Genomic DNA, 16,247 nt, shown 5'->3' with positions numbered 1-16,247 from the left:
TATAGGTAGTATTCATGTGAGTTTTATTGAATTCGTGTAGAAAAAAGGAAGAAAGTTAATGATGCAGTCAACCCTGACCTCCTCTCACTCCAACGAGCATAACTTGAGTTACAGAGGTCTAATTGACGTTTTTTGAGTGACATTAGAAAGCTAACGTCCAGAGCTTTCCAACAATATATAATAGTTTATGATTACTCTCTAAATTTAGAGCAGAAGGTGGCGCCTCACAAGGAGTTCACAATGGTATACGACCATAGTAGTGGCACCAAACTCCAGTTGCCTCAAGTTTGGCGCCAGAATCTCATACAACCTTCATTAGATGCAGCCATGATGGTGCTAAACTTGACCCAGCTCAAGTTTGGCGCCAGGATCATCATATTCTCCCATTTGTTTTAGCCACAGTGGCGCCAAACTTGGCCCAACTCAAGTTTAGCGCCAACTCCAGGATCCAGAGTGGTCTCCACATTTTCTGAGAGCTAGCAACGTGATTTTTCCTTTCTCTTGATTTAAATTTTATTCTATTCCCAATTATAAAATATATTAATTAGTTTTTAGAAAATATATTTTACATTAATTAGAGCTAGATATAAAAGGGAAGATATCTCTTCTTCTTCTCCTCTTCTTCTCCTCCTCTTCTGAGAGCTAGATATAAAATATGTTTTCGTTCTTCATCTTAAGGATTTGGGTAAATCGAAAGAATAACCTCATTCTAATTGTGTTCTTGCTAAATCTTGAAAAAGTAATTCACTTGAACAACAGTTTGAAAAAAATTCTTCTAAATCACGAATTATCTGAATTTAACGGGATACGTGACATATAATTCTCTTATATTTGGGTAATTAGAATTTTTGTGGTTAATAAACTAAAATTAGACTTAACCCTCTAATCAAAATTAAGTGACCAAGAAATTGGCAGTTAACTAGATTAAAGGAGACTAAATACTAAGGAATTAGGGTTTAGTTAAATATAGTTTGTCATGAATTGAATCTTGCATGATTAAAATAGTTGGTAAGAAATAGAAATCGGAAGATAAACAATTCTAAAACCTTAACTGTTTTCTCCAATGGCTTTCACACCAAGTTTACTGTCTGCTTTCAAATTCTCTGAATTTACGATTTAATACTAAACTCTCAAAACACTATTTATGCTAGTCTGACTAAGTAAATCATTCAACTATTGTTGCTTAGTCTATTAATTCTTGTGGGATCAACTCTTACTCACCTAAAGTATTATTTGATACGATCCGATACACTTGCCGGTTAATTTGTAGATTTTGAATTCCACACCATGCATTAAGAACCAAAGAAAAATTTTCATATTATAGAATATTATTATATGTTTTGGATAAATAGTAAAAGACATTTACTTTTATTATTATTAGATCCCAGAGGAAAATGGAACCCCAGAAGCTGGAATCCACCTACCACCTTGCAAGAACTCACCAACACTAAAAGGATAAGCCTCATTAGCACTATTCAAAACATGAAAGCCAGGCCAATTAACCCTATTCCTTAAAGAAGCACCACTCCCATAATTCATATACTCACCATAATACAAAGTCCTAATTGCAAATTCACCGTCCCATGGCCCCCACCCTTTGGGATCAATCAAACCATCCAAATCACTCTTAATCACCACAGTCCTAGAATACTTCTTCCAAGGCCTACCCAAGAATGTCTTGATTGAACTCTCAGATGTAACAAAATCACTTGTTGGCCTAACCTTACAATTGATTATTGAAATCCCAGTTGGTTCTGTAGGATGTTCTCTCCCTTGTGCTGTTATATAGTTTGATTGGGACGACATTGGTTTTCTCACATAGATGTCACTGTTTTGAATGACAACTGTGGCATCTCCGAAGATGAAGTCTATGGTTCCATAGATTTGGCAATCTCGGTAGAATTGGCGGTTAGCATAGACATAGAGTGTGTCTTGGTATGCTCTGAATCTGCACCTGTAGAAAACTGAAAAGTCTGAACCTGATTTTAGTGCTACTGCTTGGTGCTTTCTTGGTCCTGCTGTGTTTTCAAATGTCATGTCTCTTGCCCAAAATCCATCTCCAGATATATCTATTTTTGTACAAAAATTGCTTAATTAGCTTCATCAGTAAAGAGTAATGCTAAGATATTAATTTAATTACGTGAATAATTATCTAAAAAAAACGGATGTGATTGTACGATTGTGTAAAATATTTTATACTATCAGTACATCAAAATTAATTTATTATTTTATTATATTAAATTTAAAATCTTAAATCATAAATTCTCTTAACTTTAGATTTTAAATTACTTAACGTTGACTAATATTTTTTAATTAAAAGTTAGTTTTTTTTTATATTTTTTCATTAGTAAAATGTAACGTGTTTATATTGCAAAAATCATTCTTAAAATATGTTATGAAAATATGTCAGGGTCGAGTGGTTTAACTGTTTAAGACAAGAATTTTTTGAGTGATAGATAAAATGGTTATATATGATTTAAAATAAAGGCATTTATTATTGTTTGGGAGCTAAAATAAAGTTGTACAATTTTTTTTATGTAAAAATTGGATGTTAAATGACTTTTGGTTGAGAAATTTAATAGATAATATTACTGTAAAAATGTCAAAATTAAATATGAAAAAAAAGGAAGAAAAATAAAATATATATTAAATTATAGAAATTATTACTCACTACTAGAAAATAGTAGATTATTGATGAATTTATCGATAAATTTATTTTTTTATCAACACCTTTTTTTTATTATCAACATATTACGTCTGTTGGTAATAATTTACCGATTGATTTTTATTTATGTCAGTAATTTATTTATTGCGAAAATATTTTTTTTTGGAAAATTCTCATAAATTCCGTCAGTAATTTTAGTAGGCAAATTCCAACGGTAAAATCCGTTGTTAATTACCTTTTTTTATTTTTTTGAGAAAATCTAAAATAACCCTGACAATTATCTCGAAAGACAACAAGGCTTTTGAAAAAAAAAAAACTAACTCGGCCCCTGAAAATATCTTGAAAGGACAACGAGGCCTTTGTGCCAAAAAAAGTTAATGTTGTTTTTTTTTGCACAGGGGCTAATCAGTTCCAAAAAAAATATTAGGGGCCGGATTTGATGTTTTTTTTCTTGAGGGCCTCGTTGTCCTTTCGAGGTAATTGTCAGGAGTCGGGTGGGGTATTCACTCTATTTTTTTTTTTTGTAGTGATGGTATATATATTATATTATTATTAAAGAGTTGACCAATTTGTGATGAGAATGCGAAAAGTGTTGCTATACTCTTACCAAATGTGGCTGAACCAAGAGTAGAACCATCAGCAGCACTTCTGCTTCCAGTGACAATGGTTCTGTCCATGCCATCTCCAACAAACATCACATTATTCAATTTGGATCCAATCACAACCTTCTCATGGTACACACCTGCTCTAACATAAATAATTGTTCTTTCTTGATTCTTGCTGCCCCTTGAAGCAAGTGCTTCCACTGCATCTCTTATTGTTTTGTGTGTTCCTGAACCATCTTGTGATACTATGAAGTCTGCTTTCGATGTTGATGGATTCCATGATGCTAACGTTATTCCACCATTACTTGGTGATGATCTGGAAAATGCTCTCTCTCGTGCTCCTATAAGAGAGGATTTTAATTAATTAAGATATTAAATTAATATTATATTGTCATAATAAATAATAAATCAAGTACAATCACATTATTATAATAATATTCAGAAGTAAATGAAAACGAAAATTTGAACATATTTTTACTTTTAATATTTTCTATTTTTTAAGATTTTATAATAAAAAAGAAAAATAATGAAAATTATAAAAGTTTGTTTTCAGTTTTTATTTTCTATTTTTGTTTTTAGCAATACTATATCATTAATATAATTTATATTTTTATTAATATTTAATTAAATCTAAATACTAAAAACTAAATTTTAAACTCCTAAACTTTAAATTTTAAGTTTTAATAGTATATATAAAAATAAAATATTAACTAAAATATTGACTAATATTAATAAAAAGTGTTAGTTGCTAGTATTTTTTTTTTTGAAAATTGTCTTTAATAATATTTTCGTTGCCTTTAATAATATTTTCCTTGTCTTTAAAAATTTTATATAAAATTGTCTCATTTAACAATTGCTTTTTAATGGAAATATAAAAAAAAATTACTAAGAGACATATATATGTTTGGATAAAAGAAAAGATAAAAAAGTTTTATCTATATAGACAAGATTTAATCTATCATCTTTCTATTCATTGAAAACTTAAAATAGCAAACACAACTTCGTAACTTTATTCCCCTTTCTTTTTGTATTTTTTGTTGTTGTATTTTTTAAAACATTAATTAATTGAAAAAAGAAAAAGAAGGTAGGAGACGCATTTATAAATACCGCGGCTCATTTTTCTATTTTTGTTTTGTATTTCTTTTAAAAAATTAAGGCTCATGCCTCTACATCATCCTTTCTCCTTTCTGACTTGACCTCAAAACATGAACGAAAAATGCTACCTAAATTACCAAATTCATATAAATTTTCATTTAATTTGACCAAGTTATGAGTATGGAAATAGCGGAGAATATTTTCCTTTTTCCTTTTACATAGAAGGGACCAAATAGTTACCACCACTTAAATAATATTATATTATTTATTTGGTGTTCAATTTTGGTTACTAATAATTAAGTTACACCAATAATTATATATGATCTTATTATTGCATATCCCACTCAGCTGTTCTTGATTTCTTTTGTTTGTTTCATGCACCAAAGAACCATATTCCACCCTCTATATTCATGAATATGTAACGATAATTGATATTCTCCTAAGTTATAATAACCTCTTTTTTTTTTTTTTTTTCCATAAAAGAGTGAGTCGTAGCTATCCTTTAATAAATGCAGGAAGAGGCAAGCTCAAATTAAATAATATACATAATATAAATTAAATAATAAGATTAAAAGAGCACAAAATAAAAGAGAAATGCTATTTGACTACTAGTCTGTATATGTGTGTGTGTAACAGGACACTTCAATTTGTGTATTATTAATTTATTATTACACGTATATATATATATGCTCAATAATCTTTATAATGTGAAAAACACACATTAAAATATATAAAATATATTGGATTAATGTACACTTGATTTGGTCCGTGTAAATATATTTATGAGTAGTGGTCTTAGCTAGTTTTGATAAATTTTGTAAATCAAAATATATAATTTAAAAGTAATATATATGAATTAATTTAATCTTTTAAAATCTTATAAAATAATAATTTAACTCATGTCAAAGAACTCATTTAATTTATACGAGTATCTACAAGACTAATTTTGACCTATAAAAACATATGAACAATATACTAGCTAGGGAGGAAAAAGTAAAAAAAAAAGCTCATACTAATTCAAATCGAAAAGTGTTACCCACCTATTATTTCTCAAAAACTATATACATACCACCAAAATAACTCATATATATACACGAGGTCAAAATAAGCATAAATCCAAAATATATATTGTATTTATATCAACAAGGGTATAGAGAGTAGGAACACACACGTACGTGTAGAGTCTGAAATGCAGCTTGTAATAACATAAACTTGAAATATATATTTTTAACGGAAACGCTGCCTTGTTTTGCCACATGTGGAATGGTGAACTACTACGGCTTGAAAAATTATTTTTAACGGTCATTTATCTTATTTTTAAGGATAATAAAAATAATTATTAATATATTTATTAACAATTAAATATTAATTATCTTATATTTTATTAAAAAAATTTAATAATAATTATGTAATTATTCATAAAAAATTTTAATATTAACAAAAAATATATAATAATAATAATAATAATAATAATAATAATAATAATAATAATAATAATAATAATACAAATTATAAATTAAATAAAATATATAATAATAATTATTATATTATTACTAATAAACATTTGCTAAAAATTGATTTTTTTTTTATATTGTACGTGGTATATCCATCTCATATACGTAACATTTAGTTTAATATCAAAAGATATAGATTGACTTTTTGGCTTTAATATGTCAATCATGATACAGACATTTATATTACAAATAGAAGATTCCCTAATCCCCTCCTGATCAATAAAATCACTTCATGGAAGTGATTGAGAGTGATCATGACAAGAAAGTGCAGAGAAATAAAAGAGAGAATTTCATACAATATATCATGAAAAATGTATATCTCAGAACATTAATAATAATGCATATTTAGATAAATTAAATTTTTAATGATATGTTACTTTAGTCAAACAAACAATTTTTTTTAAAAATATTTAGTTACCATACAATATTTTAAATTGATATATTATTTATTTACATATATAAAAATATATCTCATATCTGATCCAATAAAAATCAAACAATACATATATATCAACATAAAATATAAAAAATAATTATGTTTAAAATAATACTAATTAATAGAGAATAAATTAAAATACTACAAAGTTAAGTACATATATACTCTCACCTTTTGGTTTTGCTTTGCCTTTTCTCTTAGCATACAAACCAAGAGCTTGATCAAGCAACATGGTCAAGTTTCCATTTTCCAAAACCTCATCATGAGCACCAACATACCCTTTTTCCTTCAATCCATCCAAACAAGTTTTGTGGTTTGTCATCAAAGCACTAACCCAAGAAAGTGCATCATCATTGTCATAATAATAATAGCTACTATTCATTGAGTTCATCATGTAAGAAAGCCTATACTCACTCTCCTCATAGAGCCTAGCACAATCTCTTAGAGCCACACTAGTACTTGAATAATTTTGGTGTAGTGAATGATCATCAACTAGCATGGCTTCATTTCCAAGTTTCCCTAACAAATTGTTCATGATTTGTGAAACTTGGGTTTGGGTCATTTTTAGTAGCTCTATTTCTTGTTGGAGGGAGAAAGTGTTGGTGGTGAAGAGAAGAAGGAGAAAGACTAGTATGGAAAATTTGGGCATTTTATTATATTATTGGTTTCTTTTTTAATTTTTTGGGGGAAGAGTAAGAGGGTTTTGGCTTTAGTAGTGTGTTGTGATGAATTTGCATGGGTATGGTGTTGTGGATTGATGATTTATAGCCAGCTGAGGAAGCAAGATGCATGTATCATGTTTTCTATCCAGGTGTCAAATAGGAGTGTGTGACCAAACTTTGTGCCATACATGTTTTAATTTCTATTACTCCTTAGGGCTAATTCTTATAGAGGAGTGTTAAGAGCCAGCAACTTTTGTGATTTGTAGCCATCAATGATGATTTTAATGGTGTGAAATTGATGTAAGATTTCATTCAATGGCTCACTTTACTTTGCTAGTTACATGCTGGCCAAAATTTATTAAAATTGCTGGTCCTAGACTTTTCAATTCTTATATAGGTGGAAGCTAAGAGTGATAATTTTTTTTTTCACATTATTTATAACCACAAATGTTTAAGAGCAGAGGAGGGAAAACTATAATTAAAAAGATAAATAAGTGACTATAAGAAGATTACATGGAAGATTATTTTATCTTATAAATTAAAGGATGATAGAATATCTTTCTTTTTTAATAAAATATTATTTATAACCATAAATGTTTAACAGAAGAGGAGAGAAAAGTATATATAATTAAGAATATAAATAAGTGAATGTAAAATGTTTATGTGAAAGATTATTTTACCTTATAAAGATTTTAGAATATTTTTTTAATGAAATATTAGGACTTCAGAAAATGGGTTGAGTGAGGCTATTTTAACTATTTTAAATGAGTGGATTTTTGTCTTAAGATTAAGAATATAAATAAATGAATGTAAAATGTTTATGAGAAAGATTATTTTACCTTATAAAGATTTTAGAATATTTTTTTAATAATGAAATATTAGGACTTCAGAAAATGGGTTGAGTGAGGCTATTTTAACTATTTTAAATGAGTGGATTTTTGTCTTAAGAAATAGGCTTTTGAAATATTAGAAGTTGACATATTAGATTTAGAAGTTCACATATTAGATCTAGAGAAATATTAAGAATTATTACAAATAAGTGTTAAGAATAGGGAAGATATTCAACAATAATATAATATTTTTATATTTTTGTTTCAGCACAAATGATCCGTCATGACCATCAACAGATTATGTATTTATACTACTTAATATGTAAACTGTGGTAGTCAAGAGTGGTTTACGTTCAAGGTCTCCTCTTCATAAACCGTGGAAAATAACCACAGTTTATGCCTAAGTTTTTTTCTTCCTAATCCGTGGTAGGTAGCCACGGATTATACGCAATCTCTTCCAACCATAAACTCTCCTAGCCTCCAACGGTTTACGTTGAAACTAGAAACCGTGGTTAGCTCCCACCGTTTACATAAAAATAAAATTGCACATACATGTAAGGAGTTTCTATTTTGTGTATACAAATAAACGATTCACACAATTTATTTAATTATAGGTAGATTGCCCTGTAAATTAAATAGGTTGTCCCGTGAAATAAACCCAGTAGCTTGTTTAGCTCATTAAGATTTTTCTCATATTTTTTTAATATTTTTTAACAATCAATCTAATTTTTCAAGTTCTAACCAAAATATCTCAAGTTCCAACTCAATAATTTATTAAAAGTGCAAAAAATTTGGTTGAAAATTATCTTTTTTAAATTAGAATAGTCTATTTAAATATATTAAAAATATAAGTATTTATATATTTTTTTATATCAATTTAAATATTTGTTAAAGAAGTGATTTTATGACATAGTATCAGAATTTTTATAAACTAAGATTAAGAGTTAAATTCCAAAAAAAATTACACAAACCCAAAAAACTTTTTACATAAAAAAATATGTTAAAAATATAACTATTTATATACCTCTTTTTATCATGTATACCTTGTTATGTGGGTATATTAAAGTTAACAATGTTATATAATGTATATACTACAATAAAATTATTTTTAGTGACAAAATTTTAGTGGGAATAATATATTTTTTGTATTACTATATATTATAATAAAATTATATATTTTTGTTGTCACTAAAATTTTTTTTACTGATAATTAAATAATTGACACTAAAATCTTTTAGTGATGATAAAGTATTATTGGTAATAAATATATTAATAACTATTTTTATTATCATTAAAAATAAAATAAATAATTAATAAAAATAAATTTTTTTAATATATAGTGATAAACTAAAAAAATTGTCTCATACTTTCAAATCTTATAAAGATTTTAATTTTTGAAAAAAACAAGGTGACTTGTAATATACTATCCGAAGCATTTAGCATATGAGTAGTTGTTGTCTTATAATACACACGGTACCTGGCTGCTTGCATATATAGTATTGGAAAGAGACATATATCTTATCCATTATTATATTATGAGAAAGTGTTAGGGTCAAATATTTTTATTAAAATTTAATTAATATTTAATTATTAAAAAAATTATATAATTTTATATTATTAAATATAATTTTATATTATTAAAAATATTAATAATAATTAATTAATAACTACAAATTATAAAATATACTAACCCTTTAACATTCCTGTATGTTATATTATATCAGCCTATGAGACTCATACAACCCAATTATTGTCAGATTGGATCCGCTTAAACTCCACCGCCTCCACCTCAGAAAATATACAAACCAATAATTCAAGTGATAACTAATTTTGGACCACACACTATTCTAGTTTTAATTTTTACAATCTGAGATCCTGTACTTTTTATACAGTAATTTTTACAACAGTACTAGTTTTGTTTAATTACCAATAAATATGTTACTGACCATTTTATTTTATTATTATTGTTAAATACAAATAATTATCTCTAAAAATATTTTTTTATAGTGAATGTATATATATAATACTATATTTTGTTTTTATATAAACAATGTAATTATTAAAATTTATAGAAAGAGAATTTAACTGTATTGTATTTATTTGGTAATTGAATTTTAAGACAATTATTATATAGTCATACAGAAGATATAGAAGTATAGAACTTAACTTTTAAGTATAGTCATATTTGTATATACTAACCCTTTTCTTAAGTAGAAAGAAATATATTTGTATATGTGATAATAAAGATCGAATTTGTATAGACATACATAGCTATCAGGTTTAAGTTTTGTGTACTAAAATGATCGGTGCGGTGCTAATCCAGACAAGGGTTCTTGGGGATGACGTTAATCATTAATGTTAATATAAAAATAATACAATATATATTATAAGACTTAATTAGCTAATTTATGCTTTAAAGATATATTATAAATATAATAATAATTTTCTAAATATTTTTAATATATTCAATATATTAAAATTATAAAAATATTTATTTTTTAATAATTTTTATAAAATATTCATTTTATATATATTTAGAGTATAAGTTAGGAAAACTCTATATTATAATATATATTATTATTTTTATCTCATGCACATACATATCAAACAACACTAAGAAAACTAAACATGCAAAGATATAATCCAAGTCTTACAAGGAAAAATAATATGGATTGGAGTAACTTGACAAGTGGTGTATGAATTGAAGCAATGTACGTGTTTGAATGAGAAGTGGTAGTGAGGTTGATTTGGCAATAATTTGCATTTTGCAATATCGGTTGTTACTTTTTGCATTCCAACTGTAGAATGTGAACATGATTTTTTAATTATTGATATATAAATGGCCAAAGTTATTTCATGGTCTAGATGGCATTTACTCCTACTTGAAATTTAGTAAAGGTTCCAAGTACCAACATTGAATGGCTGCCATAGAAATTGGAAAATGGATTTCTATCATCAGCTTGTATATATTCTCTTATTTCATTAAATATGCTATCTATCTTATCAAAATAAAATAAATTGTCTTTTTTTTTTTTTTTCATTTTGGGTTTTAATTGTTAGAGCCATAAAGATAAAATTAAATTTTGTGTCAATTTTTTTTATCCTGAATTTAAATGTCCATAAAAAAAGAAAGTTTAACGCAATACGAAAAGGAAAAGAAAAATAGTTTGGAGCGGAAAGAAAAAGAAAGCAAAGAAACTAGAACAATAATTGGTGCAACAAAACAGTTAATTAGTGACAGGCTTGCTGCTTATAGTAACAACGGTCTTAATCATCCTTAGATCTTTTTGCGAAGCTTATCTTAGTTGCCAAAATATTTCGGAATGGTTTTAGACAACTTTTGGTAAAATGATCAAGTTTCTAAAAACCAAACCACCTGATAGAGTTATATATTTAAAAGTTTAATAAAAAATAATATATTTATATACAAAATATATAATTTTTTTAAAAAATAATTTTTTATAATTTATTATTTTAAATTAAATAACCGTTAAAAAATTACATCGATTCAATTGATTAATTTTTTTTTTTTTAGTTTTTATCCAATTTGCTACTACGCCTTAAACTAGATTAATTCGATGGTTGCTTCTTGATTAAATGAGTTGTGTTTGATGTTCGTCGGTCTTGTGGAGTGTGAATCCTTGGAGGTGAAGTTGGAATCTGAGCGCGAGAACTGAGATGAGGTGCAGAGTCAAGAGTCGTCAGTGGGTGAGCAGGTGAAGCCACCTATAAAGACATTCCGATACTAAAATAAGTGTCCGTATGAATAGCCGAATAGGCAGCTAATTAGGGTAATATATGACGTACTTGGGAGGAGGATATATCCCTCCTCTTTATTCCTTGTCCTCAGACGGACCCTTTTGCTAAGGCCCATTTATTTAAAAGTTTTTGCCAAATTGTCCAGACTTAAGCAAAAAATATTGTGTCATACGAGGGATGTGGTGGTTCAGATGGATCATGGAACCATCGGATAAATCCCCGGTCCTTATTCAACTGGGGCGAAACAGATTGAATCGGCCGATTTAGTTGGTTTTTAAAACTATAAAAATTATCATTGAAATACTTGTAGCGATTTTAAAACTATATAACTGTTATTAAATTGCAACAATTTTATAGTAGTTTTTATTCGATTTTAAATGCCAATATTAAAAATAATTGTTACTAAATTGTAGCAGCTTTTGTAGTACTTTTCTACTATTTAATGACAATTTTAAATAATTTTTTTTTTAAAATATTGTTTTAAAAGTTTCACACCGGCCTTGTTAAAGCACTAATTTGAAATAATTTATATAATACAAAGTTTATTTCATTCATTAGTTAAAACACATACATTAATTAAAACTTTATGCATCAAAAAACTTATATAATAAAAATTCTAATTATTCATTGTTTATCAAAATTCATAATTCACGTATTTATAAGAAAAAAATATTATTACACATAATATAAGTCTTACATCTATCTAATTAAATTCTAAACAAATATGCAGAAATCTGCTGATAGTTTTCAAATTAAAATTGGGTACCATTGAGCCTTGAACATTTCCTATTAATTTCATGCATGCATGTCCATTCACAGAAGCTTTAACCACACACACTATAAAGTATAAACCAAGGATTCATAGCAGCATATAATTTAAGCTTTCAACAAACATCCCTATGACATATCAGCAACAAGAAATTATTTTTTCATTCAATATGTGAAGGATACGCACAAAGATAAAATGCAATCAGCAGCAAAGTAATTGAAAATTAGTTAGGATTAGTTACCAATTGCAATTGCAAAAGATTCTATTATTCTGTTATTTAATTTCAGTTTCTGATCAGCTATAGTTTATGTTGCTCTTGTAAACTTTGTATATAAGATTTAGACTTCTATGGTCTAAAACATGATTATGATAAACAATTCAATAGCATGAAAATTTAGCTATTTTTTTCAACTCCTTGTTCAATCTAATTCAATACATTCTCACAAATTGCATCACCTATATACACAATCCTTTTATGGTATCCTTGGAAAAAACAATCATCAAACATGCAACAATAAGCTTTGGCAGCCATTAGACATTAGGATCTTGAAGACCATCCCAACAAAGATCCTGTTCCTTCCTTGTCAATTGTACCAAGCAGAGTTCATGAATAAGAGATCAGATAATAATTAGAACTGTGATGATCAGGTTGTGCTTACTTTAATTTATGATTAATCAAGTCATGATTTGATACAATATGGTCATATTTGAATTTTTCATGACCACAATTCATCACTCATCTTCACTATTTTAATACATGTTGCTAAGTAGAAAGATATGTAAAGTAGTTAGGCAACTATTTTATGTTACTAACTGCCATGCAAGATCACTACTTCTTGATTTTAGTGTATTAGTTTGTAGTCTTCTATATGATGTGAGATTTACATCTATTGCTGAATATCACATTTCTTCTCTTTCAAGTTACTACACTTTACAAACTCTGCTTCCCTCTCTGCATCATCTCTTGTTTTTAGTTTAACTTGTTAGAGATATAACCATTCATGTTGCCTTCTCGTATCAGTTTAGGTTTTTAGGAGAAGTAGTTTCATGAAATATAACAAAATCAGGTTCAAGTAGCAATCTTCTTCTTATTGTAAAACGAACTTTTGAATGATCTTACAAAAATACAATTCAATAAATTAAATTAAAGAATAAAGCTATTGACAAATTGTAAACGGACTAAAACCAATTAAACTAATTTTAAGACAAATAAAAGAAATAAAAAGAATTAACAATCAAAATGATTACAATTTAAAGATTGGATGTAAAAGGCACACGTGTGGAAGGTAGCCATGCGTTTCCAGCAATGAAATTTGCAACACTGAATTTTGAAGCTTCAGCAGCATTGGTAATAACATGATAACCTCCCCATTTAACTCTGTTTGCGGTTGAAGATCCAAGTCCTGTGTTCATGTACTCTCCATAATACAATGTGGTTAATGCAAAGTTACCATTCCATTCCAACCAACCTGCTGGATCAATTAAGCTATCAAGAGAACTCTTCATGAACACGGTTCTTGAGTATTCCTTCCAAGGCCTTCCAAGATATGTCTTCACAGAGCTTTGAACTGCTTTCAAATCTGATGCAGCTGTAACCACACAATTGAGAATGGAAATGCCGGTGTTTTGGTTTGGATCAGTTCTGCCATGTGCAGTGATGGTGTTGATTTTGTTTGGAGGGTTTCTTGCATATATGTTACAGTTTTGGAACACAACAGCAGCGTTACCAAAGATAAAGTCAACAGTGCCATAAATGTCACATTCTCTGTAAAATTGTCTGTCAGAGTAAGCATATAATGTGTCTTGATAACCTTCGAAACTGCATTGATAGAAAACTGATAAGTCAGATCCAGAACGCAATGCAACAGCTTGATGATTTGCTGCACCTGCTGTGTTTCTAAATGTCATGCCCTGAGCAATAAATCCATCTCCAGTAACAGCTGTAATAATTATAAAAAAATTCACATGATTAAGTATTTATCATCATAAATTTATTTATTTTTTAACTAACAGAAAAATATCATAAAATCATCTCTCTACAAAATTTAAACTAATAGAAGAAGAAACATCGATGAAAACTCTTGTACAATTGACAGTTGAATTGTTAGACGATAATTTAGTCAAACCTATCAAATCATCTAACAATTCTTAAGTATTAACTTCATGTAAAACAACTGAATACAAATCTCCAACCTAAATGATTATATATATCTCTCTAACAAAAACCTAAATTATTGCAAAATATTTCTACTTACCAACAGTGGCAGAACGGAAGGTTGTGGTGCCTCCTCCCACACTTTGGCTGCCGGTGATTATGGTTTTTCCAATGCCATCTCCCACCAACATTATATTATTTGCCTTTATCTCTACTTGCTCGTTGTATATCCCGCCCTTCACATATATCACATACCTTCCACTGCTACTCTTTGGTGCTGCGTTTACGGCTGCCATAACTGTTGTGTATTTTCCGGATCCGTCTTTGGCCACCACTACATTGGCTTGCGATGCCGGAGAAGATGCTTGTAGCAATTTTCTATCACCTGGCTTGACCCATGTTGGGAATCCATTTTTGTAACTTGGTTCTTGATGAGATTCACCATTGTTGTTAAGAGCCAAAGTGTTGCTTAGCAACTTAGTAACATTGTTGGACATTAGAGGAAGGACATAATCTTGAACACCAAGTTCATAGAAGCCAGCTTTGCATGTCTCAAGGTTTGTGAGAGCAGTGCTAAGCCATGTTTGAGCATCAACTTGGGAGCACTTGGTGTTAGGGTCTAGGGTTTTGTTGAGCTTTTGAATGGTTTGCTGATAGAGGTCAACACAATCATTCCATGCAACTCTTTCAAGTTGGTTGCGGCACTTTGAGCCAAGTGAAACAGTGTTTGCATGTCCTATGAGTGCTCTCTCTTGGGCAAGTTGCAATGAAAGCTTGAGAAAATCAGATTTTTGGTTGATGGGTTTGTTTTGGTGATTAGGGTTATTGCTCAAGAAATACTCACAGGGTTGAGGATTTGGGGTTTGGCTACACCAATGTTTAATATCATTTGAAGAATATCCATTAACAAAGGTTTGAAGAAGAAGGGATAATGATACAAGTGTTATCACTAAGCAAATAGCTTCCATAATAATTATAGTAAGGATGTTTTTCTTTGAAAATTGGATATGATGATGATTTGAGAAGAATGGCTTAAGGCTTTTTAAGTAATGCAATAAGTTTTGAATTGGTTTGGAATTTGTTGATGGAGTTTCTTGTCGTAATTTTGGTAGCTATATATAGAGGATACGGAAGAAGTGGTTGTTAGCGCTATTTAATTGAATCACTTCATGCAAGTTCATGTGAGGCACCCACTTTCTGCTTTTCCTAGCACACATTTTCGTTTCTTCAATTAATTTAAAATTTAGTTGGCACGTTTTGATTTGTTCCTACTACATTCCTCTCCTGCATGTATGACTTTGACCTTCTCATAGTGCATCATCACATTTGGGACATTATAAAACGCGTCAATTAATAGGGCATGCTGACGGAGGCTTAGCTTTTATTTTGTTTGACTTTTTGGTCAACCAATACACATACATTGGACATCTTAAAACAATAATGCTTGCAATCTCCTTAGAAAGATGATGATTTAATTGACGCCATTATGTAAATTTTTTCGATCCAATTTCTATCAAGAAGCACAATTACTATAAGCAAAACACTTCGACACTTTTAACACTCAACATATTTGTCGTCATTGAGGGTAGACAAGGTTGGTTAATGTTTGAATCGTATATAAAGTCAACCTTATATATTTATATGAAGTGGTATAACCTATTTATTCATCTAGATAACAGTGATATTGTATGTCACATTATTCTTGCATTAAAATTTGTATGAATTTTTAGTTGTTTATGATGTTTTCCAAAATAATT

General features: G+C 28.6%; 2 protein-coding genes across 2 annotated transcripts; both read right to left on the bottom strand.

Moving 5' to 3' along the window:
- Positions 1-1,310: 1,310 nt before the first annotated feature.
- On the bottom strand, positions 1,311-7,118 carry LOC107625924 (Plant invertase/pectin methylesterase inhibitor superfamily). Its single transcript, XM_016328664.3, has 3 exons — positions 6,487-7,118; positions 3,273-3,611; positions 1,311-2,069 (listed from the first exon to the last, which is right to left on the bottom strand). Exons 1-3 carry the CDS (start codon positions 6,962-6,964, stop codon positions 1,378-1,380), a joined length of 1,509 nt encoding a protein of 502 aa, XP_016184150.1. The 5' UTR covers positions 6,965-7,118; the 3' UTR covers positions 1,311-1,377.
- Positions 7,119-13,586: 6,468 nt separating this feature from the next.
- On the bottom strand, positions 13,587-15,458 carry LOC107627801 (pectinesterase 2-like). Its single transcript, XM_016330626.3, has 2 exons — positions 14,591-15,458; positions 13,587-14,275 (listed from the first exon to the last, which is right to left on the bottom strand). The coding sequence occupies exons 1-2, from the start codon at positions 15,456-15,458 to the stop codon at positions 13,587-13,589; spliced, it is 1,557 nt and encodes a 518-aa protein (XP_016186112.1).
- Positions 15,459-16,247: the final 789 nt, after the last annotated feature.

The sequence above is a fragment of the Arachis ipaensis genome, chromosome B2, assembly GCF_059453495.1.
Source record: "Arachis ipaensis isolate K30076 ecotype BB chromosome B2, ASM5945349v1, whole genome shotgun sequence".
Lineage (NCBI taxonomy): Eukaryota > Viridiplantae > Streptophyta > Magnoliopsida > Fabales > Fabaceae > Arachis > Arachis ipaensis.
Note: the sequence above shows the minus strand (reverse complement) of the source record. Positions and strands in the feature narration are given on the sequence as shown.